Source organism: Mirounga leonina, unplaced genomic scaffold (genome assembly GCF_011800145.1).
Source record: "Mirounga leonina isolate KUSES-001 unplaced genomic scaffold, KU_Mleo_1.0 Mir_169, whole genome shotgun sequence".
In the NCBI taxonomy this organism is placed as follows: domain Eukaryota; kingdom Metazoa; phylum Chordata; class Mammalia; order Carnivora; family Phocidae; genus Mirounga; species Mirounga leonina.
The window spans coordinates 15,595,256-15,619,946 of NW_023270431.1; the positions used below are offsets into that span (position 1 = coordinate 15,595,256).

The window sequence follows — 24,691 nt, forward strand, 5'->3', positions numbered from 1 at the left end:
AATGGGTAACTTTGAGCCTCAAAAATAACAATGACTATAATAAATTGAAACACATCAAACACATTTTTAAAATCCATGAGTTCATAATATCCCCCACAAACCAAAGAAAGCAATTTGGAGGTTGATAGGGCACCAGTCCATTCTTATGAAAAGTAAGAAATGAAGGCAAAAATCAAACATTTATGTTGACTTTCATCTGAATTTTATTTAAGTAAATTACCAAGTAGTTGATGAAAGCTTACTTTTTTTTAAAGCAAAATCCAGCTAGTAAATTCAGAAATTCAGAGTAAATTCTAGTTCTAATTCATAGAACTAGAAAAATCATGATTTTATAAGCTCTTATAAAATAATGAAATTAAGCAAAGGTCATTAATGGCTGTTAAAATCATTCAATGAAAGAAAGGTTAGTGGGGAACTTTATTTTGGATGAATCAAGCTGACTCCAGCCAAATCCACTGATCCATTTTAAAATCACTAAATGTTCTATAACTAGATATTCTATGCCTTCTCAGGATCAGTGCCATCTGTGAAATATGCTTGTCAAGATTGCAACTTGAAACTCATCCCGCCTGTACAATCTAACTGCAGATGTCACATCTACAGATGTGCATCTAACTATAGGTATAGGAAATACTGGGTATGCATGTTAAAATGACCTTATAAGGAAGATAGTCGAATCCTAAACACAGGAAATTCTATAAAATTCTATAGAAATGGGACTTCTTTTGTTTTCAAATAAATATCATGGAAGGAAACGAGGTGGTGGTGGTGGTATTGCAGGGGTGTAAGTGTTGGGACTAGGGACAGTAGCAAAAAGATTTAAATGAATACATTGTAATGTGTATCTTGTTTGGATCTGAATTTGGACATAACAAAAAAGATTGAGGAATGTTAGTTTTTTAGGTGTGATAGTGGTCTTATGGTAATGTTTTTTTAGTTTTTTAATTTTTGGGTGAAGTAACATAACTGGGCAGGGAAAGTAGAGGATATGTAGATGAGCAAGAATGACATAATGATAATTTTTAAAGGTAGGTGATAAGGTTTCATTAGATTTATTATTCCACATATATATTATTCCACAAATAATATATATTTGCCTCTGAAATGTCTGGCAAACCCTGACCAAGACAGTGTTTTATTAAACTTTTGATCTCTGCCATCTGATAGGCAAACAGTAACTTGTAGTAATTTTTGTAGTAATTCCTATTTTTTATTTTTTATTTATTTATTTTTAAAGATTTTATTTATTTATTTGACAGAGAGAGATAACGAGAGCAGGAACACAAGCAGGGGGAGTGGAAGAGGGAGAAGCGGGCTTCCTGCCGAGCAGGGAGCCTGATGCGGGGCTCGATCCCAGGACCCTGGGATCATGACCTGAGCCGAAGGCAGATGCTTAACGACTGAGCCACCCAGGCGCCCCAATTCCTATTTTTTTAATAACTTATTTTGTTTTTTCCCAGTTTGTTTCTAAATGATCAGCATGGTTTTTATGCCCAATGCTATGCCAAGTAAATTAAAAGTGACCCTGCCTTTCCAGTAAGTTGCACATTTATGTGGACACATTCACACACTGAAAATACAGATGAGCTCAAATATTACAGGCTCAGTATGACCATCTGGGTGTTTAAAACATGGTACAGTTTGTATTTTAAGAAGATAAGGACATAATGTGAAAGTTGGAATTGATGGCTGAGGGCAGTGGAAGTCCGTTTCTTTTTTTCTTTGTAGCATTTTTTGTTGTTGGCCTATTGCCCTATTGCTTGTTTTCTTGACTCTTCTGTTCAGTTGATTTTTGCTTTTTATAGGCCAATTCTCACAAACTTATTTTAGCAGTAATCAAGAAAAAATGATAAAATAGATACTACAATTCTTTTTTAAATAAGATCTTATTTATTTGAGAGAGAGAGCATGAGCGGGGAAAGGGGCAGAGGAAGAGGGGGAAGCAGACTCTCCGCTGAGTAGGGAGCCTGACGCAGGGCTCAATTCCAGGAATCCCGGATCATGACCTGAGCTGAAGGCAGACACTTAACTGACTGAGCCATCCAGGCACCCCAATACTACAATACTCTTTTGAACCAGTGTGTTCTGTAATCAGTATGCTTAATTAAATCTTTGGAATAAGAACATGATCAAAATATTTTTGAGTGGCTTTATGATTATGTATTTGCTATAAAACTACTTCATTTATATCTCTCTAGGTTGGCAAATAAACAAGACAAGGAAGGGGCTTTAGGAGAAGCTGATGTGATTGAATGCCTGTCTCTGGAAAAATTGGTCAATGAGCACAAGTGCCTATGTCAAATAGTAGGTTTTTGGTGTTTTTTTGCCCTATGAGATATGTTCAGCATCACTTAGTTTTTATAGAGGTGATAGGCAATTAAGTGGTAGACACCTAACAAAATAATTTATTAGTGTCTTAAATAATTTTTTTTACCCAAGAATTCACATTCTCACTCTTCTATTGATATTATTTAATACTGTAACATATGTTTTCTGGTTAGTTGTTACTTCCATAAACTTTCATCATTTCAAAGGCTTTAGATTTGCTTTTGTTTAAGATATTGCTGTTAGGACCTGTAAGTTATACAAACATGTCATACTATAAATTTTGTAGAATGGTAAAGTATACATACAAAATTTAGTGATAGGGGAGGTTATAATGAGTTTTGAAAAATTGTATCAGGAGAGTTATCCTACAATCTTAAGAAAGGTGGACAAACAATTTAGTTGTTCATTCTGGTTTCAGAAGATAACCATTAGGCTGTCAATCTTAAAAGATGTTTACTGCTATAAATTCCCTGGTATATAAGGAGTTAAAACTTTCTGCTGTTTTTAATAACTAGGGGTATTTTTCTTGTGGCAATATAATTTTGTCTTCCATTGGGTTTGTTTAAAATTATAATTGGCACTGTCGACTTATGTCATAATGTGTCTCATAGCTTACAGATATAATCCATAAAATATTTCGACTTATATGTACTAATGTTAGTTTAGTGATCATTGCAAAGTTGTCTTTTGTAAGTTAAATAAGCAGATGCTTCATATCTCGTATCATATAATGATAATTTGCCAGTAATTATATTTAATGGTTTATGTACAGATCTTTGTGGAGAACTTTTAATTTTAATCTTTAAGTCAAATAAATTGCTGTTTTCAGGAACCTTGTTCAGCAGTCTTGGGATATGGAAAGAAAATTGACAAGTCCATTAAAAAAGGCCTTTATTGGCTGCTACATATCATTGCAAAAGACTTTGATGCCTTAAATGAACGCATCCAAAGGGACACAACAGAACAGCGTGCTCTTGAAGAACAAGAGAAACGAGAAAGGGCTGAACGAGTGAGAAAATTACGAGAAGAGAGGCAAGTAGATTTATTTGTACCACAGCACTTGCAAAGTCAAGAACACCACAGCTTTATGAATAACTTTATAGTTTTGTCTATTCAGTTTCCTCTTGCTGTATGAAGACGGTAGGTAAGGTTTTTATTTCTCTGGATTTTTCTATATACAAGTTTGGGTGATAGGGTTCTAATTTTCCTAGTGGTGTTATAACAATTAAATATTTTCCTTAGTTATTTATTATTTCCCAGAATTCGAAGATTTTTATCTCGTCTTATGGGTAACATTGGGATAGTGGTTCTCAATCCATGGGGTGATTTTGCTTCTCAGGACATTTGGCCATGTTTAGAGATATTTTTACTTGTCACATGGGGGTAGCTGGAGAGCTACTGGCATCTAGTGGGTAGAGGCCAGGGATGCTGCTCAATATCTTGTGATACACAGGACCGTCTCCCACACAAAGAATATTGGGCTCAATATTTCAATAGATTGAGAACCCCTTCTTTTTAGTCTAAGCAAAGATAGAAGGTAAGCTGTTAGTGGATCTGTCAACTGATGCAAACTCTGATCTTTGTCAGAAAGTAGATTAAACTTCAGTATCTCAGTGTTTTAAAATATGTTTTTAAAATTATTTTAAAAATATGGTGTTTGAAAGCAAACATTTAAATGGAATTTAGCAAACTGAATTAAAAAAAGAGATTATATAAATTCTTCCACAGAATCATAATAATCTTAATGTGCAAGAAAGTACACAGATTTGATTAGAAGTTGAGTTTAGTACTTAATACCATGATTCAGCTTTCTTTCTCCACTGAATTGTTATGTGGTAGGGGAGGGGAGAAATGAAAAGATTTATTTGTTTATATAATATACATAAAAATATATATATGTGTGTTTGTGTGTATATATATATATATATTTTTTTTTTTTAGAGGTGGGGGTAGGGAGGGGCAGAGGGCAGGGGAGAGAGAATCTTAAGCACACTCCACACCCAGCAAAGAGCCCAATGTGGGGCTGGATCTCACAACCCTGAGATTACGACCTGAGCTGAAATCAAGGGTCAGACACTTAACTGACTGGGCTACCCAGGCCCCTAAAATGAAAAGATTTTTAAGTGAGTTCCTGTAAGATACAAAGTTGTCTTCTGTGTATCTAAGTAATATTGGCCTCCAATGTGCTTTTAACATAGTTGTAGTCTGGTAGGCAAGAACCCACTAATTACCCTTGGTGATGCCTTTGTGAGATGCTTCCTTACACTGTTGAGGAAATCCTCTGATTACTGGTATCTTTCATTTAATTCAGAGATGGGACTTAAAGAAATATTTCTAGAGATAACTCTCCATCCCCCAGTGCTCAGTAATATGAGCAGATTATTCATCTAGGTCTTTCTTGATACCAGTGTGAGATTTTAGTAAATGTGAGAATCTTTGGTTTTCTCTATCCTAGTGTATCATATTTCCATGTTATAAAGCTCAGTACAACCAGTAATTCATGGGAGTATACCTTTTATTTTCTGAAGACTCTTTTGCTTTTCCTCCACTAAGAAAGCAAACAAAAATAACCAGAAAAATTGAGTTGGATAAAAGAAGTCTAATGTTAGTCATTTTTTTTTCAAATTTTACCTTTTCCATAAAGATATTCTAGATCATGTTATGGCAGGCTTTTCTATTATCCATTCCCCTTTCCTCCTTTCTCCTAGCCATGTCACTTGTGGTCTGAGCCCTCTCCTGTTGAGCAAAGAGACTCTGTAATTAAAAGTGAATTGAGACAAGTTTAGAGACAAGTTATTAAAAAAAGAAAGAAAAACTAATTAAATCCAATTGAGTAGGTTCAGATATTTTTGAAAAACAGTAAAACATGCTGTTGTTGATAACCTGAAAATATTATGTCAGTACTAGATTACCTGAAATTGCTTAGTGATAAATGAATAACATTAAGAGCAATTACTGTCTTGTAGGTATGTTCATTGACACAGTGTTTTTACATACAGAGTGCTTTGTCTACACAACCCTATGAGGTAGATATTTTTATCCCCATTTATGGGAAAGCTGAAGCTTAAATATCCAGGCAGAAGTCCAAGGTCACAGAGGTAATAAATCTAACTCTAGGCTTCCTGTGTTCAGAATGAATGGATATATCTTTCCATAATAGAACATAATAAATGTCATAGTAATGAGCATTCATATTACCATACTTACAGCGTAGTTGCAGATCTACAATACTTTTTTGTCTTCGGCTACTTGTTTTAAAAAGTAACTTATTATTCTTCATGCCTGGGGCAATGTAAGCTATAAATAACAGTGATAGTAAGTGTTTCAGTAGTAACTAATGTGAAAATATTTATTTAATCTGAATGATATTGGTCAACTTAGTTTTATAATTTCTCTACTTTTACACAGCAATGATTGTTATCCAGCTCATTTGTGACATACAGCTTGACACAGCCCTGAAGAAGGGTGTTAACTAGAGGACTTACTTATTTGTTAACTTCAATGAGGAGGACGGCATTTGTTTGGGAGGGTAATTAAGAAATTGATGAATATAAACCTTTGGGACATAGAAAATTAATTAACAAGCACCACTGACATTAAGAAGTCAGTCATAGGGAATGCTATTTTTGTTAGCATTTCTTTTTTTTCTTTTTTTCTTTTTTTAAAGATTTTATTTATTTTTTGACAGAGAGAAACAGCAAGAGAGGGAACACAAGCAGGGGGAGTGGGAGAGGGAGAAGTAGGCTTCCTGCAGAGCAGGGAGCCCGATGCGGGGCTTGATCCCAGGACCCTGGGATCATGACCTGAGCCGAAGGCAGACACTTAATGACTGAGCCACCCAGGCGCCCCTCTTTTTTTTTTTTAATTCAAATGATCAACTATGGAATATTACTCAGCCATAAAACATAATGAGAGCTTGCATTTGCAACAGCATGAATGGACCTAGAGGGTATTATGCTAAGTGAAATAAGTCAGACTGAGAAAGACAAATACCATATGATTTCAGTTATATGTGTAATTTAAAAAAGAACAAATGAAAAACAAAGCAGAAACAGACCCATAAGCATGAGAACAAACTGATGGTTGCAGGGGGAAGGAGAGGTGGACAGGCAAAATGGGTGAAGGGAAGTGGGAGGTATATACTTCCAGTTGTGGAATGAATAAGTCATGGGATGAAAAGTATAGCCCAGAGAATATTGTGATAGTGTTGTATGGTGACAGTGGCTACACTCGTGAGCATAGCATAATGTATAGACTTGTCAGATCACTATGTTGTACTCCTGAAACTAATGTAATATTGTGTTTCAACTATACTTCAAATAAAAAGTTCAAATGATTAATCTTTACATGGGGCTTAGAGGCCTATTATCTGCATTAGGATTTCTGAAAGTCTCTGCATAATTCAAAGCCATGTTCAGGTGTTTAACTTACTTTAATAGCCTTAAACCTATTACAAGTGTTCTTAAACATGGGTCAGCATATTTTCTCATAAGGAATTCCAAATTTTTCTCTCAAACAATAGAGAACAAGGAGAACGAGCGCAGGCGGAACTGAATGGAACCAGCAGCCTAGCTGAGTTGGACCCTGAACCAATAATTGTTAATCCTTTCCAGCCAATAGCATCTGTCATCCTTGAGGTATGGATGGTGGCAAATGTAATTTTTATAACTTAAGTTATAAAGTTGGAAGTTGAGAAAGGAGGTAGGAAGAAGTGTTCACCAGAGATTATTTCTAAAAGAAATTAAATGGGAGAAATGGATTAAAGGCTTGCTGCTTTTTCTTCTTCTTAATGTTTGCTTTTTGATCTAATATAAAAAGGAAAGCTGACTTCTGAATTAACTGAGAATGAAAATGAAGATTGAATGTAGCAACTGTCATAGTTACTATCCTGATAAATCTTTTTTTGTCATATGATAGTAATGTATTTACTCATATGATAGTATTTCATATGATAGTAATGTATTTACTCTTACATTGTCATTCTCCCTGTGTTGCTGTTACTATCCCTTTAAAGTAATATTAAATGCTTATGATGCATTTTAGAGTATGTAAATGATTTCCTAATTATTTTCCCAGGATACTTCAGAATGTTTGAAACTATAGTAAGTTCTTCTATATATGAATATAATTTATTTTAATTTTAATTGTCAGAAGTTTTACCAAAATTAATTTTTAGACTTTAATCACGAAGAAGTTAAGGGACTATGTGTGTGTGTGTGTGTCTGTATATCTCTATCTTCGTTTTCATTTTCTACTGGTGTCCAGAGTTCGCACTGGTCTTTGCTTTAATTACCCTCAGCAGCCATGCCTCCTTAGAGGCAGAGCTTCCTAAATCTCCATTCACTTAGAGCTTAATGTGGCAGCTGGTTTGGTGGCCCCATCTGTATATTCTCCATTCCTCTTCCCCTGTCACTGCCTCCTTCCACACAGGTGCTCATCTGGAAAGGTGGATGATTGTTTCTTCCTTGGGGCTGCTGCTGAGGAGGGAGGCAGCTCCACAGGTAAGAAGATGATTGGATAGTTTTGGTATTGTTTTATTTTGCAGAGTAATTGGTAATATGAGATAGTTTGTCTTAAGTTGCTTAGATAACAGAAGGTTAATTGTATTTAATCTTTTTATTAACCCTACTACATTTACCTTAAGTATATGCTTTTCTAAGTATATTAAAGCTGTCTTAATAACTTGAGCTATTGATTTATCTCTATCCTATTAAATACTGTGGTTGCCAAGTTTTGTTGTATGTTCTTTAAAAAATGCTGATAGGAAGGAAATCAGGTTTGACTTTTCACTTTGAAACATGCATTTTCTCTATATTTGTAATAAAGCTCATCTTGTAAATGATGACTGATTATTTTACAGTACCAGGGTTATAAGTTACTTAGAAGGCCTTAGTGCTTCTACCAACATTGTATTTTTCATGATATAAAGATATGAACAATAATGGTGTATAGCATAGTATACCTCATATTCAAAGTCCCTGAACTAATTAGTGGCATACAGAAAGTATAGTTATTGTGCTTTTAAACTATGTTAATTTTAAGAATATGATCAATAAAGAAATGAAATAAATGAAAACAAATTACCTAAAGTCCCTTTTACCAAGCAAATTTTCCTTTCTTCACATAAAACTTCTCTTTTAAAATGTTTGCATTTTAGAGAAACACCCTACATTCCTTTGATTTTACCACAATTAAAAAAAATGATGAGGTATTGTTTCCAGAATAGACAGACCAATCAATGGAACAGATAGTAACAAACTTAATTATGCATGAGGATTTAGTATAAGATAAAGGTGACATTTCTTTTTTTTTTTTTTTTAAAGATTTATTTATTTATTTGACAGAGAGAGGGAACATAAGCAGGGGGAGCGGGAGAGGGAGAAGCAGGCTTCCCGCAGAGCAGGGAGTCCGATGTGGGGCTCGATTCCAGGACCCTGGGATCATGATCTGAGCCGAAGGCAGACGCTTAACGACTGAGCCACCCAGGCGCCCCAGATAAAGGTGACATTTCAAATCTGAGAGAAAAAGGAGTTAGAATAATGGACAATTATTTGGAAAAAAGTAAAATTAATGAACAGTGTCTACCAAATTCAACTCTAGAAGACTTAATGTGTAAAAAAAGAAGACTTAAAAGTACTAGTACATAATATAGTTGAACATTTGTATATACTTGGAGGAGAACTTTCAAAGCAGGACAGTCAAGCCACAAATCATGAAGTGAAAAACAGATCAATCTTACTATATTCAATTTTTAAACATCTGTTTTACAAAGTTAAAGGCAAAGAACAAACCCTAATGAAAAATATTTGAGACACATAAAACAAAAAAAGAACCCCTAAAAATTCCTATGAAAATAATGAGAATCTAATAGAAAAAAAAGGTTTTGAGTTACCATGGATAGTTCCCTAAAGAAAAAAATAAAAGTGGTAATAAGGTTACTTAATAGTTCGTCTTCACTAGCAATAAAAAAATTAAATTGAATTAAACTAACACTGAGGTAAAAATACGTATTTATTAATTTGGCAGACATGTAAAAGACTGACGATGATATACAGGCATTGAAAAAGATACGGGGAAATGTCACTCTCCTAACCCTTTGCCTGGAGTGTAAATTGACTTTAGCTTTTCTGAAGAGTGGTGTATAGTTAACTGTTGATCCAGTAGTTCTAGGAATTTATTCTAAAAATCTAATTCAATAGTTGTATTTCTTAGAATGAAAAATTGAAAATAATTTGTCTCTTCATTAGGAGTTGGTAAATTAAGTTACGCTATAACCATTCAAAATGATAATATAATTGATGAAAGTAGTAATGGCTAATGCTTATAGCATTATATAACACACATAGCTAACACTCTACTATAGGTCAGGTACTATTCTAAGCACTTCATATATTCATTGACAAGGAAAGAAATATATTCTTAAGGAAAAACTTTAATTCTTTTTTGTTTAAAAAACAAAGGCATAAATATGTATATAAAGAAAGACATTCAATCACATTTATGTATGTTTTTGGGTGGTGTATGTCTGTATGTGTGCGGGTAGGAAAAGAAAGACACCTCTTAGTGATTATGTGCCACACAGATCATTTCTTGATTGTGGAATTACTGGTAATATTTGTTTTCTTTCTTTGTACTATCTGTGTTTTCTGAAAGTTTACCAAACAGTATGCTTTAGTGATATATTCAACAAATAATTTTTTAATAGAAATATCACAGTGCCCTGAAGTTACAGAATGCTTTTGAATTATTTGATTTCTTCCTTAAAACTATCTTAGACAACTATTATATTAAAAATAATATATTTCATTTTTGTTAGAATGAAAGAAAACTTGAAAAAGAGAAAAAGAGACAAAATATGGAGAAAGACAGTGATGGTGGCCCCCTGAAACATAAAGTGGAGGATGAGCAAATAGAGACACAGAGCCAGATCAGTGACAGTAGCCAAAAAAACAATGAGCTTGGAATAGTAGAAAATTATAAGGAGGCATTAACACAGCAGTTGGAGAATGAAGATGATACAGACCAGCGATCATCAGAATCAGGTGATAAATCTAGTTATTAAAAAAAATATATTTATACATATATATATAGACACAAAACTTAACAGTACATGTCTCATTTGTCATGATTATTTTCACAAAAAATGTACTGTAATATTTTTTGTCTCCAAATGCAGTATTTCATCATGGTTTTCTCATGGTTTTGAATTTCTCATTAGTGAATTTGCTAACTTTTGTTTTTATTCATGATGCCTTAAAATATAGTCCTTTGTAATTTAAATGAATTTCAGCAGAAAGTTCTGTTTTCAATTTTATTTCATAAATTTGGAATATAGCATAGTCCCAGGAATCCTTAGACTGTGTTTAACCTTTAAGGCTTTTTTATGGGGTTTTGTTTTAAACTTCATAATACTACAGTCAGCATCATTTCTTTTATTGACTTGCTATTTCTACAGAATGTAGACATGCTCAGTTGAACATTTTTAAAGTCAATAGCCATTTTCCTCTTATTTTAATATCATGTAAAATCTTCAATTCATAATTGCTTTTCTTTCTCTAAGTGGCTATGTGATTTAACAGGAAGTTCATGTCTTTGGTGTCATAGAATCAGACAACTTCGGATAGAATCTAGATATTTATTACATTATATTGTATTGTTTTTCAGTCTTAGTTTCCTCATCTCTAAAATGGAGATAAGCATCATTTTTATTCCCACAGGGCTTTAAGGTTACTTACAATAAAAATAACCCTGCAGTGTTCCTAGTGCAGGGCCTGACACATGACCCAATAATCATTACTTCCTTGTAACTTCTAGTTAGCACTATGGTTTCATTATATATAAGAATTTTTGTACAGTATCAGGAAGGTTATGAAAATAAGAATGTAATCCCTGAGGTTCAGATTAGCTAACATGGATATTTTGCTGTATAAAAAAACTAGATTTGAAAGTTATAAGTTGGGAAGGTAGGGCAGCATATTCATACCCATGTAGTTCTGTTAACAGAGTTAAACAGAAAATAGATTTAAAGTGGCTTCTCAATATATTGAAAGAACTTTTGAACATTAATACTCTTTGTTAAAGAGCAAAAGATTTGTCAGATTGTTTGAAAATATGTTTGGAGAATGAAGATGAAGATCTAAGATAGTCAATCATATAACTATAATAATAATTAACGTATCTTATACCATAGAACATGGTTTCAGATATATTATTTAATGCAGGATTATGTTATTTAACATAACAATCCTAGGGTTTATTATTCCCATTATTTTGAATAGGAAATCAGGGACTTGGAGAGATTGAGTTACTTGGTTAAGATCATATATCTCATTGGTGGCTGGGCTGAGAGCCCCCTTCATATCATCTGCCCGTTATCCTGTGTTCTTTTATGACCCTGAGCTATTCGCATCCTGAAATACCATATGGTTCTGGACTTTCTCTTTCCTTTCTCTCAGCTGTAAAGCTGAAGTTTTAATTGTAAAATGTCTTTGTTTTTATCTGGAGTAAAATGTCTCAAATGACACAAGTAATTTATTTAGAAAGATAATGTGTTTCTAAACATGTTTATATTTCTCATTGCTTTGCAGATTTCATAGATGTTGGCTATTTCTCATATAACAGATAATTCCCATTTTATAAAATGTATTACATATATGTAAATTAAGTAGCTGGGATTGTCAATTAAAATATTTCAGTAACTTTGGTGTTTGGTTATTTAACTATTATGCTATACTGGTTTTCATTGTTAAAGTTTACATGTTAATGACATAGATGTCCTTAAATTGTTTATAAGTACTTAAGTGAGAATCTGTAGTTATTTTTTTTTAGAAAGAACAAAAATTAATTCTGCAGTCTCTAATAATGTGATTTTGGTTACATGTGTTTATATTAGGCATACATTGTCCAGGGTTATTTCAGTGGGTAATGTGTTTAGATTTGATTGGGGTCTTTTTTCACATTTCAAAGAATTATTTTTGGACTGTTTATACCTAGAATCCATTCTATAAATTCTACTGAGACAAATCAACATCTCTCCCCTTTCCCTCGGCCATTCTGAGTTTCATGAAAATCCCTGCAATTAGGCCATTATATTTATTTAATATGACATTCGGAAAAAATGTAAATTACTTTTGGAAAGGTGAACTTTTTTTTGTATTCTGAATAACCTGTCATAAAACTTAAAATACAGGCTTTTTGCTGTTTGTATCATATTCATTAATTATTTATTCAATAAGCAATCATTTAAAAAATTTACTCTTAGTAAAGGCAGATTCACATTTCATTACTGGTAACAATTTCCGAAGTTGAAGATGTAGTTTTATGGTAACGATCATATGAATATCTAGTTCCATTCTTTTTTATTATAGAAGTTTACATTTTCCCAGAGGCATATAGTTCCATGTTTATATTCTTTTAGATAACAGTAAAAAGAAAACTAAGAAACTAAGAATAAAAAGGAGTCACCGTGTAGAACCTGTTAATACAGATGACTCTGCTCCTAAGAGTCCAACACCACCCCCACCTCCTCCTGGTGAGTAAATTGATATTGATACTGAATTTAGAAATACTGCTTTAAACAGTAAGGAAAAAGAAATTTTGTAATTTCATTCCATATGTTTATTATTTTGTGAATTTATGAAAAAGGCAGTTTTCTCTACTTTGTTCAAAATTTATCATTATGTATTTCCTTTTTTTAATAAAAAAAAATGTTTTCTAAAAGTAAAAAATAGTCTGTAAAATTAATAAGAACACTTTACCCAAGCACTTCCTAGAATGGATTCAAGTCCTACTTGAAATATCAGTACCCAGATTGCTAAAAGGAATTTAAATGTAATGAATGGATGGCTAATGTAAGTTTTTAAAAAGTTGGCTCTTTCATCCTGAAAGTTATCATTTGAAAGCAAGATGTGTGAATTTTTCCAATATATTTCCAACATACATACTGACCTTCTAAGTTGTCATGAGGGTTAAAAGGAATATTGCATGTAAAACACTGGGATGTGCTAATCACTCAGTAATTGTGAGAAATTTCTCAGCACTAGGCACAGTACCTCACATACCATAGGTGCTCAATAAATATCTAAATGTATATGTTTATAGTGTCCTTTTAGCCTTGTTAGAAGGCTTTAGGTGGTAACATTTTCCTTTGAGGATTATTTTAAGACTCACTTTTAGTATATAATTTATTAGTAAACATTTATTTTAGCCTTTGCTAGGGGTTGGAATAGTAGCCTAAGGTAATTTTTGATGGTGGTAAATGAAAATGCTTATATTTTTTACTAAATATAAGTAAAAACTTAAAGCAGATGTTACCGGCCTATAATTACATTTTTAAATAAAAACTATTTCAAATGGCTTTGTGGCTATTCAGTACTGTGTCATTCAATATACATATATGACTTGACATCAAATATATACATTCTTGTCAAGGGAGGGATCCTCTCAACAGGCCTAAAGAGACATTGTTTAACAGTGTTTTAAAATGTTTTTCTTTTTCCTTAGTTGGCTGGGGAACCCCCAAAGTCACTAGACTTCCAAAACTTGAGCCTCTTGGTGAAACACGTCATAATGGTAATGCAAAAGGATCAGTTTTCAAATATACATATTACATCCGCTTTTCTTTACCTCATTACTTCAACCAACTTTTATTTTTGGAAGCCTTTCAAATCCACAACCATCCTTTTTCATTATACTTCACTCTTTTCATTTAATTTTTTTTATTCTTTAGTGCCTTTTGCCTCCATATAATTTGTTTACCTTGGACTACAGATGTAAAAATAATCATAGTTCATGTTTATCCATTATATATTTACATAAATTGTTATGAAGAGTGAACAGGTATAAAGCAATTTAAATTAAATATGAGACATTACAATTATGCTTGGTGTTAAAAATAGCATTGTCCTATATGTGCTCAGTATACTCGGTGAAAATGCCACATAATTGTTCTTTGTTTCTAATAAGACCCAGCTGCTGAATATTAAAGTCAAGTAAAGATCAACACAGTTTATAAAATCAGAGACTAAATCAGCAAACCAAATAAAGTTCAGCTAAATAGAAAGTTACTAAAGGCTTACTGACTCAAGAAAACAGTTTTCTTTGGATGAAATTAACATAAGGTGTAGTCCAGCCAATATATGGCATTAGAACTCCACAGCTGGAAAACTAGAGAAAGGACAGTTGCGTATAAAGAACTGCCTGATACAAAAGGCGGAAGTTCTGATTTCAGACCATCAGCCCAGGCTCTTTCAATAAAATGTTTCTAGAAGGCAAGAGGGTAATTATGTATATTGTAGCTCAGTGAAGTTCTCCATCAAGAATATCCAATTCCCTTTTTGATGGCTCTGTTTACCTAATTTAGAACTTGGATTCCTAAGGAGACCCATTTACCACCAGGAAAGAAAGTCAGAAGTTTAACGTTTACAAAAGCATTATCATGTAACTTGAAATTATGTCAAACTTTATAAAATATTTTTATTCAAAAAGTACATTAATATAAATGACCCATTTGTTTTTCAGAAGAATGTAATGAAATACATCTTTCATAATCATTAGTGAAAATTAAAGGATTTTTTTCATTTCTAAATAGAGAAAAGTTTGTTCTTAGACCATATGGGAATTACAGTGAAGTAACATCTCCGGTTGACTGACTTTACATCAGGATGTTTTTATTGACTGTAATATGTTAGTTCGTGTTTAATGATACTCAAATTGTGCATGTTAGAATACATTATCAGTTTAAATATTTACTGTGTTGTTAAAAAATTAGCAAAGTTAATATACATGTGTATGTATGCATATATTTATGCACACATATATAGAAAAATACTCATTTCTCATAGGACAGACATTTTTTCTCTTGCTGAATTTTAGGCATCCAAAAAGCAAAGTTTTTATATTTGACACCACCTAAAACATTGGTGATACCAAGATGAATAAGACATAACTTCTGCCTTTCTGCAGATCCTGGTCTAATAGAAAAGAGAATATTTGAGTTTACTGTAGTGTATGTGACAATTCACAATATACAGTAATAAGTTCTGTGGTGTGGAATTCGAGTACTGTGCACAAACTGCATGGATAGTTAGTGAAAGTGGTATTACAACTGGGTCTTCGAAGAAGGAGAAGTCAGTAAGCAAAAGAAACAGACTATTCAAAGGTAGAGGAGTGGGAAAGGGTGTTGCTTATTTGGAAAATAAAGTTCCTTGTGATTGAGGCTTAGGTTCATGTAGGTAGGGTGGATAAGAAGGAGGACATTTGAAGTTATCGAGTTTTGAGACTGGAATTATGGCTTAGGGTCAGATTGTGAAGGGCCTCATATATATACATTAAGATGTCTGGACTTGCTGTAATTTTCCAAGTACATTTTTGAGCAGGGAAGTAATGTTACTAGATGTGTTAGGAAAATAATTTTTGTCACAGTGAAAAGTACAGACTTGCTGGTGGCCACACTTGAGGTAAGGATCCCATCTAAGAGACTGTTCTAGTAGTCACAGTGAGAAGTGAGGAATGGAGATTGGAATGGAGAGTAAAAAATGTATGCTGGAAATATCTTAGTGACTATAAAAAGTAATATTTGATGAATGAATGTATGGGTCGAGGGGAAGAGGAATAGAGGATTATTTACTCAAGTAGCTGGAAGGTTGGTGCTATCTCTGAGATTGAAAATACTTGAGGAATGAAACCTGCTTTGGAGGTGTCTGTAGGCTTATCTATTTGGAAATGTCTCTTGGCCAATACAAGTACGATTCAAGAGCTCAGGAGAAAAGAAGGGACTCAAGTGAATGGAGGGTGTGCAGATCTTTTTTTTTTTTTTTAGTCGCCATCTCATGATAGGAATTCTTTGCCTGTAATAAATGTGCTGTAATTTTACTGAATTAATGCAGGAGGGGATGATAGTTTCTTGTTTCTGAAGGAAATTTTGTAGAACGAGGAGAAAAGTAATGGTAGTATTCAGGGGGAACACAGTTAAGGACAGGTGGAAAAAGGTCGAAAATAGGTTGAGAATGTCATTTTGTTTTGTTTGTGCTCACTTTCCTGTTTGTTTTTAAATTAGAACTTCTGAGAAAGAATTGTAATAAATTAGTTAAGTTCAAGACCACCATTTCCCAATATTTTAGTCAGTTTTCAGTATTAATCAATAAATGTAGCTTCCCAGAGCAGAGAAGAAAACACTATAACTTCCCAAGTTTTAAAATATTTTTATCATTTTCTTCCCATAAATTTTAAGTCTAAATATACCTAACCTGGGTTAAAAAAAAAAAAAAGTACAATCAACTCTTTTCATTAATGCGGAAGAAAGCAGGTATAATTAAAATTTTGAATAAAAAACCTTAAGTTTGTTTTTAGAGTTTATCATGAGATCTTCATCAGAGATGCTGATAGCTGCCAATTTTATAATTACATCCTCCTCTTTTCTCTAATTTTGTACATATTTCTTTGCATTTGGTGAATGGCAAGTAAACAACAGATACATAATGAACTAGAGTAGTAATTAAAAGTTAACTGCAAGTGGCTTGGCACTTAAAATTTACTGGGATGAAAAACAATTTTTTATAGTCACACTGGGAATTTTTAAGGCAGATTCTTTCTTGTTCTTTGATAATTGACATTTGTTTTGATAGCAATTTGATTTTACTTTTCTAATACTATCTGTAATGCTTGCTCAGTTTAAGAGGTAAGGCATGCATTGAGAAAAGAGATGTAAAAAGAATACCTTTACTATATAAACACTCTCAACCCATACTTCATTAACATGTTATGTGTTATACATTATGAGAAATATATCAAGGATTCTGTTAGCTAGAAATACCAAATGCACTAAAGAATATTTCTAATCTTAAAATGTGAATGAAGATAAAATTTTGTATGCAGTTTTTACTACCCTTCAATTTGATTTTTGAAAAGTTTGAAACTCTTTATAAAAATGTGTGTTAGCAATTAAGTTGGTTTATTATCAGTTAGTGCCCAATTATCAGTTGGGTACTAACATCAGCTTATATGCCCCACAGTTAAGACAATACGAAACCTACTTTGTATAGAATGATTTTAATTTCTGGCAAAGAAATAATACAAAATCTTTACTGCAAAAATAAAATAATTTCCTGGGAGGGAAAAAGATAATTCTTGCTATGTGTATCTGATTTCTCTTTTTAGGAAGATACTTTTAAATTCTAGAAGTATAACACATTAGGAAGTATATTCATTCTGGTTTAATTTTGAGTTCTGTTATGTATTAAAATTCTCATTAATTCTGAATTTAAGAAATTAGAGAAGTCATACTTAAAATTTGTCAAAAATAATTGTTTTAATTTAAATTATAACAATAATATAGCAATAATATTAACTGTATATTCTGTGTTCCTGGCATATTGTTAAGCACTTCAAGTACTTTATGTCATTTTAATTCTCCTAAAAACCTTGTAAGATGGGCAGAGATACCCCATTTTGTTCAGGAGGAACTTATACTCCAAGGTCACATAGCTACTAAGTAGCAGTATCAGGATTTGAACTTAGGTCTGTCCAGCTTTGAAATCTGTACTTTTAATTCATTATGTTATACTGTTACATCAAGATTTATTGCAGCTATTACTAGTTGCTTGGAATTTATAGTTGCTTGTAAAACCATTTTCTCCTAATACCTCTCTATATTTAAAGTGGTTTTCTTGTAGACAGCCTATAGTTGGATCATATTTTTTGATCCACTCTGACAATCTCTTTTAATTGTTGCAGTTGTACCATTCACATTCAAAATGATTTTTGGTAGGTTGAATTAATATCTACCATATCCATTACTGTTTTCTATTTGTTGCCCTCATTCTTTTTTTTTTTTCAAGATTTTATTTATTTGAGAGAGAGAGAGAGAGCACAAGCAGGGGGAGGGGCAGGGGGAGAGGGAGAAGCAGGCTCCCCACAGAGCAGGTAGCCCGATGTAGGACTCCATCCCAGGACCCCCGGATCATGACCTGAGCAAAAGGCAGATCCTTAAGGGACTGAGCCACCCAGGCGCCCTTGTTGCCCACATTCTGTGTTCCTATTTTTGTCTTCCACTCTTTTTCTGCCTTTTGTGTATGTATGTGTGGTTTTTTTTTTTAAGATTTGTTTATTTTAGAGAGGGAGAAAAAAAGAAAGGGAACGGGGTGGGGGGAGGGGCAGAGGGAGAGAGAAAATCTCAAGCAGACTCCCTGCTGATGGCAGAGCCTGTTCCAGGGCTTCATCGCACAGCCCTGAGATCATGACCTGAGCCGAAATCAAGAGTCAGGGACACTTAACCGACTGTGCCATCCGGGTGCCCCTGCCTTTTGTGGGTTTAATTGAGAATTTTATATGATTCCATTTTCTCTCCTTTCTTAGCATATCAGTTATCCTAATTTTTTTTTTTTTTTTTACTTTTTTTAGTGGCTGCTCTAGAGTTTGCAGTATACATTTTCATTAATCCAAGTCCACTTTCAAACAACAGTATAAATTTAATGGGTAGTGCAAGTACCTAAAATAATGAAATAATCCTAATTCCTTTCTCTGTGTTCTTTGTGTCATTACTGTCATTCATTTGACTCATATATAAGCATGTATAAATGTATATATGTATATATACATATTCATAAGATATATACCTTCATATATGTAATCAAACACATTGTTGCTATTAGTATTTTTGAACAAACTTATCTTTTTGATCAGTTAAGAAGAAAAATATGTTTTCATTTGACTTATTTCTTCTTTGATACTTTTTCTTTCTTTATGTAGATCTGAGTTTCTGACCTATATTATTTTCCTTCTCTCTAAAGAACTTCTTTTAACATTCCTTGCAAGGCAAGTCTGCTCGCAATAAATTCCCTCAATTTTTGTTTGTTTGAAAAAAGTCTTTATTTTTCCTTTACTTTTGAAGGACAATTTTGCAGGGTACAGAATTCTAGGTTGGTGTTTTTGTTTGTTTGTTTGTTTTTTCTTCTCTGAGCACTTTAAATATTTCACTTTACTTTCTCCTTGTTTGCATGGTGTCTGAGGAAAAGTTGGATGTAATTCTTATCTTTGAGCCTCTGTTGGAAAGGTGTTTTTTTCCCCTCTGGTTTCTTTCAGGATTTTTCCTTTTCTTTGATTTTCTGTAGTTTGAAAATGATGTGCCTAGATAGAATTTGGCATTTATCCTGCTCAGTGTTCTCTGGATTCCTTGATCTGTGCTTTGATGTTTGACATTAATTTGGGGGAAATTCTTAGTCATTATCGCTTCAAATATTGTTTCTGTTCTTTTTTCTCTCTCTTCTTCTGGTATTCACATTACAAATAAGGTATGCCTTTTGTACTTGTCCCAAAGCCCTTGGATATTCTTTTCTGTTTTTTTTCCCCCCAGTCTTTGTTCTCTTTGCTTTTCAGTTCCTGAGGATTTTATTGATCTGTTCTCAAGCTCAGAGGTTCTTTCCTCAGTTGTGTCCAGTCTACTAGTAAGCCCATCAAAGACATTCTTCATTTCTGTAGCAGTGGTTTTTTTTTATCTCTAGCATTTTTTTTTTTTTTTTGGTTCTTTCTTAGGATTTCCATCTCTCTGCTTACATTGCCATCTGTTCTTACATGCTGTCTACTTTATCCACTAAAGCTCTTAGCTTATTAATCATAGTTGTTTTAAATTCCTGGCCTGATAATTCCGACATTCCTGCCATATCTTCTGATGCTTGATCTGTCTCTTTGGATCTTGGGTTTTTTGCCCTTTTTGGAATGCCTTGTTTTTGTTTTGTTTTGTTTTGTTTTATAGTCTGACATGGTGTACCAGGTGAAAGGAACTGCTGTAAATTGGCCATTAGTAATATGGTGGTGATGGGTGATGGAAGGAGAAGTGTTCCATATTTCTCTGATTAAATCTCAGTCTTTTACTGAGTCTCTGCCTCTGGACTCTGAACTTCACAAGGGTTTCTTAGTTTTTTTTCGTCCCCATTAGGTGGACAAAATGGATAGTGCCAGCTGGAATTGGCGATTTCCTTCCCCCAGTTAGGGTTTGATGATACCATGGTAGGTTAGGCTCTAGTTAATTAGTTTCCCCTGAGGGCAGGCCTTGTTCCCCAGAACAGAGTGCTCTGGGGTATTTCAAAATGGTTTCTTTTTTTCCTCCCCTGCCAGAAGTGGGAGGGGGATTTTTCTTCAATATTTATTGTGGGAATTTGTTCACATTCCTGGAGATAAATTTCACAATATCACAGGGATTCTCTTATGACTTAGTCTCCTTGGAATTTTTAACTCTCTGATTTGTTCCTACTAAGCCTCCAGCAGTTCATGAAAGTTCAGGTTTTCCTTCCAGGCAGTTTTCCTTCCTTTGGCAGTTTCCATTTATGAATATATGCTCTGGTAAACTGAAACTCCCTATATTTGCCAGTGTCCAGTATTGGGGCAGTGGTGTGTCTTGTGACCTCCCCTCTTATGGAAATGAGATGAGTTGTTGATTTTGTAGTCTGTTCAGCTTTTTACTTCTTGTTAGGGTGGAGTGGTGACCTCCAATCTCCTTAAATGTGTTATGACTTTGTTAAATTAATATTTGTTAAGTAGGACCTCTGGATGCTAGATGGTAAGTCGTGGTTCAAAAAAAACCACAGTAGAAATTGAAATAGGAAAAGTTTATTACTCACAGGTCCTGGAGGAAGTATATGTCCTACCTTGAGGGTTCCACAGGGGGAGATCAAGGCAGGGTGCAGGCAGAGAGAGCTGTAGAAAATGAGCCATATGCTAAAGCCAGACTGGTGAATTCAAAACAAAAAGAACGTAGTTTTGTAAGCTCCACCAGGGTCTTATCTGACAGAAGACCGTGGCAGGTGAGGGAGACTATTGATCACAAAAGGCATTGGGTAAGTTATATCAGGAACTTACATTTACTTGTGACTGCAGGCTGTATTCTAGGGCATGTGCTTATTTGCATGAAGGGCTAGTTAGCTCAACTCTCAAGATATGTGAAACTGGAACAGGCCTCTAATACATTTTCAATATATTTATTTCAAGTGATCCTAAAAATCTGTGCTTCTAGAATAATTTTAAGGTAATAGGCTAGAAAATAATTACTTACTGAAGGTTTACATATGTTATTAAATTTAAGCCAATTTATAATAATTAAGGGACAGGAACTTATTATGAAATGTAAAATAAGACTTTCTTTGTTTCATATATGCCTTAAATCACTGAATTATAGTGAAGCATCATTGTAAATGATTACTACTTACCAGAAAACTAAGATAATTAATTAATTCTTTTCTCAAAATACCTACAAGTAATAACCATTGGATGAGAACACGGATGGTACAAATACTGACTTATCAGGGCCTTGGCAACAGGATCCATAGATTTTTGAATATTTGTTATTTGTTTTATTCTAATGTGAACATGTAATTGAAAATAAAAATAATATATATATTAGATACAGCTTTTTATTAAATCAAGTAGAAATTGATTTATAATCTAGAGTTAGGAATTTATCCTAGTGGTTATGTTTTGAATTTATTCAAGTTTTCTTGGATTTTGATTTTTTTGTCTATTTTCTTCATCCATTATTTTACCCATCAAGTGAGAGTACCTTTCTTTTTTAAAGATGTTGGTTGGAAAATAATGAATTGTATCAAAAATTCTGATTTACCATGACTTTTTTTTGGTGTTCCTTCTTTATGTAGATTTCTACGGAAAGCCACTGCCTCCCCTGGCTGTGCGACAGAGACCTAACAGTGACTCTCATGATGCGGTTTCGTAACCGAGTCACGTGCGTGCACTCTTTTAATGCAGGCAAGATCAACTAGAGGACCTTTTCTCAGAGAGGAAAAACCCTAAACATTGATGACTGGGGCAAGATAACTATAGCAATTTCAGTAAGGAGATGAATAGCCAAAGACCTGACTGATCTGACAATTATCCATGTTATTAACTGTTAAAAAAAAAAAGGAAGCAAAATGACCAGTAGATGGGATGAGCATTTGAATCAAGTTAGCAGGAGTTACTGTTGACTCTAGATTTTACAGTTCTACTCATGGGCATATTCCTCAAGGAAAACCTCTTCAGAAAAAGAGTCAATGGACTCTGCACACTTTCTTTACTATTTGTTTAATAGTCTTTGTTACTGTATCTTACACATTTTTTGTAAGATACATGTGCATGGAAGGGGAACTCTTGGAAATTAATAACCTAAGTTTTTAACTTTTTATATTTTTCTAAATCTTATAAGAATTTTAATTACTATGATATTGACTGCACTTTTCTATAGATGCTTTGTTTAAATTGTGTCTGGAAATGGAGTTGACAAACATGAACTATACAAACAGGACAAATTTATATGGTTTCAGGTATGTTTTATGATAGTATTGTTCTTGAAGTGTACATCCTAATTGTACCTAATTTTAAAATAATACCTTTTTAAAATAGATTCTTAGATCTTTATTCTTCCAAATTATGTTATCTGAAAACACTACCCAAGGAGGGTTCATTTTGTTGTTGTTTGCTTTCTTTTGGTGATGATCACAATAAATGAAAGAGGCTTGAAATACTTTCTTGATCTAAATGCTTTTTAAATTAATAAAAATGCTATGTGAGATATTATTAAAATTTTCAATGAACACCTCTTTTATGGGATAGACCTTTTCAGATCAAGGTGCTTGTTGTCACTCCCTCATTCTCTCAGAAGCTGAAGTGACTCTTTTGGGTTATTCTAATTCTTTTGTGTCTTGAAAATAAAGGCAAAAAGACTGAAAAAGCCACAGTGGGTACAGAGACTTGGTTTTATAACCAGGAAATGCTTGGGTACTAAATCAATAAGAATAAAAATGTTGGTTTAACATTACTTTTATAAAGAAAGACTTCCTTTCTCAATTTAAAATAACAGTACTTCCCTTACACTGAAGAATGGCATCCATATGGATTCTCTATTTAGGCAAACTCTTAGAAATATATTTTGAGTATTAGATTCATAATGTTGCATTTAATTGAAAGTATATATATTTATAGCAAGGTGAAATGCTATAAACAACATGAATCCTTATTACCTTGATAAAATTGGTAAGTTTGGTAACTTGTACTGACAGCAAACATATACTTGTATCTGACAATAACAAGATTAAGTATGTCTAAGGCAGTTTAATATGATTATTTTACTTTGGAGCATCACATTTAGTCACATTTTTTAAGTCCCTGGACTTTCATTAATTGGGTCACTTATTACTGTAGTCAGTATCATAATGCAGTCTTTTGAAGTTTTGTGCATAGGACACCAGGCACACTGAGTAAAAAGCATTCTACTTCAGATATAAAATTCATAACAGCCTAAATTTGATAGGTGGCTGAAATATAAGGAAAAGCAACACAAGGAGACAGAATGTAAATTTTGAACTGGATTGTAGAGAAAAACTTATTTGTACATCTTTTTGGTTCCTGTTTGTAACATTTACATTTATTCATTTTTTTATACACTAAACTTATACTTTTGTCATCCTTTTAATTTTCATCTAGTTTGAGAATAAATAAAAGTTTAAAAATTTTGTTTCCTGTAAGTAATTACTGTAGTGTACAATAATACTGAGTTCATTTATTAAAAATGAATAAAAATTTTGAAATTAAATATATGATAAAGTGAAATAAATGTTTTATATATCTCTCAAAAAATTGATTTGTATTCTTAAAGCATCCTAAAGATATTTTAAAAGAAGTTTTGTAAATCCAGGTTGCTTTTAACAAGTAAATGCCTATTTTGTTATATGCTGCATTTTTATTCTTAATTTTCACGAATTATGACATTTTCACACAATAAAAATAATTTATATCAGTATGCGGTTTTGCTTTTCATTTGATAAATTTAAATGATTTCTTTTTGGTAAGAAAATAGAAAAGGAATTTTCAAATATGACTGTTGGAAGAAATCTTAAGTTGATAGATAAAAATAATGACTTTTTATTTTACATGAAACCTTTTTTCTCTGTACAAGTTTTCATATATGTGGAAAAGAATATTGTCATTTTAAAGGCAGCTAAAAATATCATATCACCTTATGATCCTAGATGATCCAACGCCTGTCTTTTGTTACATTAAAATTACTGACCCAAAGATATATTTTTACTTATTTAAAAGATAATTCTATATGCCTCTAACACAAAAGGCATATATGACATACATACAATATTCCTTGCAACACTAGAAATGTTATAAAATGTTAATAATGAATTTTTTAGAGTTACTGGTTGTGTGTTTTCCTCAATTTTTCAAACTAGTTTTTAAAATTTTATTTATTTACTTTTTAAAGATTTTATTTATTTGACACAGAGAGAGAGAGAGAGCACAAGCAAGGGGAACAGCAGGCAAAGGGAGAAACAGGCTCCCCGCTAAGCAGGGAGCCGGATGCGGGGCTTGATCC

At 33.0% G+C, this 24,691-nt stretch overlaps 1 protein-coding gene across 1 annotated transcript in view; it reads left to right on the top strand.

Annotated features, from left to right (window-relative positions):
* Positions 1-23,676, top strand: part of ARL13B (ADP ribosylation factor like GTPase 13B) — a 67,822-nt gene extending 44,146 nt beyond the window's left edge. The window contains exons 4-10 of the mRNA XM_035015175.1: positions 2,199-2,304; positions 3,158-3,360; positions 6,851-6,965; positions 10,145-10,370; positions 12,746-12,859; positions 13,831-13,899; positions 21,972-23,676. Of these exons, the coding sequence (XP_034871066.1) occupies positions 2,199-2,304; positions 3,158-3,360; positions 6,851-6,965; positions 10,145-10,370; positions 12,746-12,859; positions 13,831-13,899; positions 21,972-22,048 (910 nt within the window). The 3' untranslated portion in view covers positions 22,049-23,676. The remainder of the gene's footprint in view (positions 1-2,198; positions 2,305-3,157; positions 3,361-6,850; positions 6,966-10,144; positions 10,371-12,745; positions 12,860-13,830; positions 13,900-21,971) is intronic.
* The last annotated feature ends 1,015 nt before the right edge of the window (positions 23,677-24,691 follow it).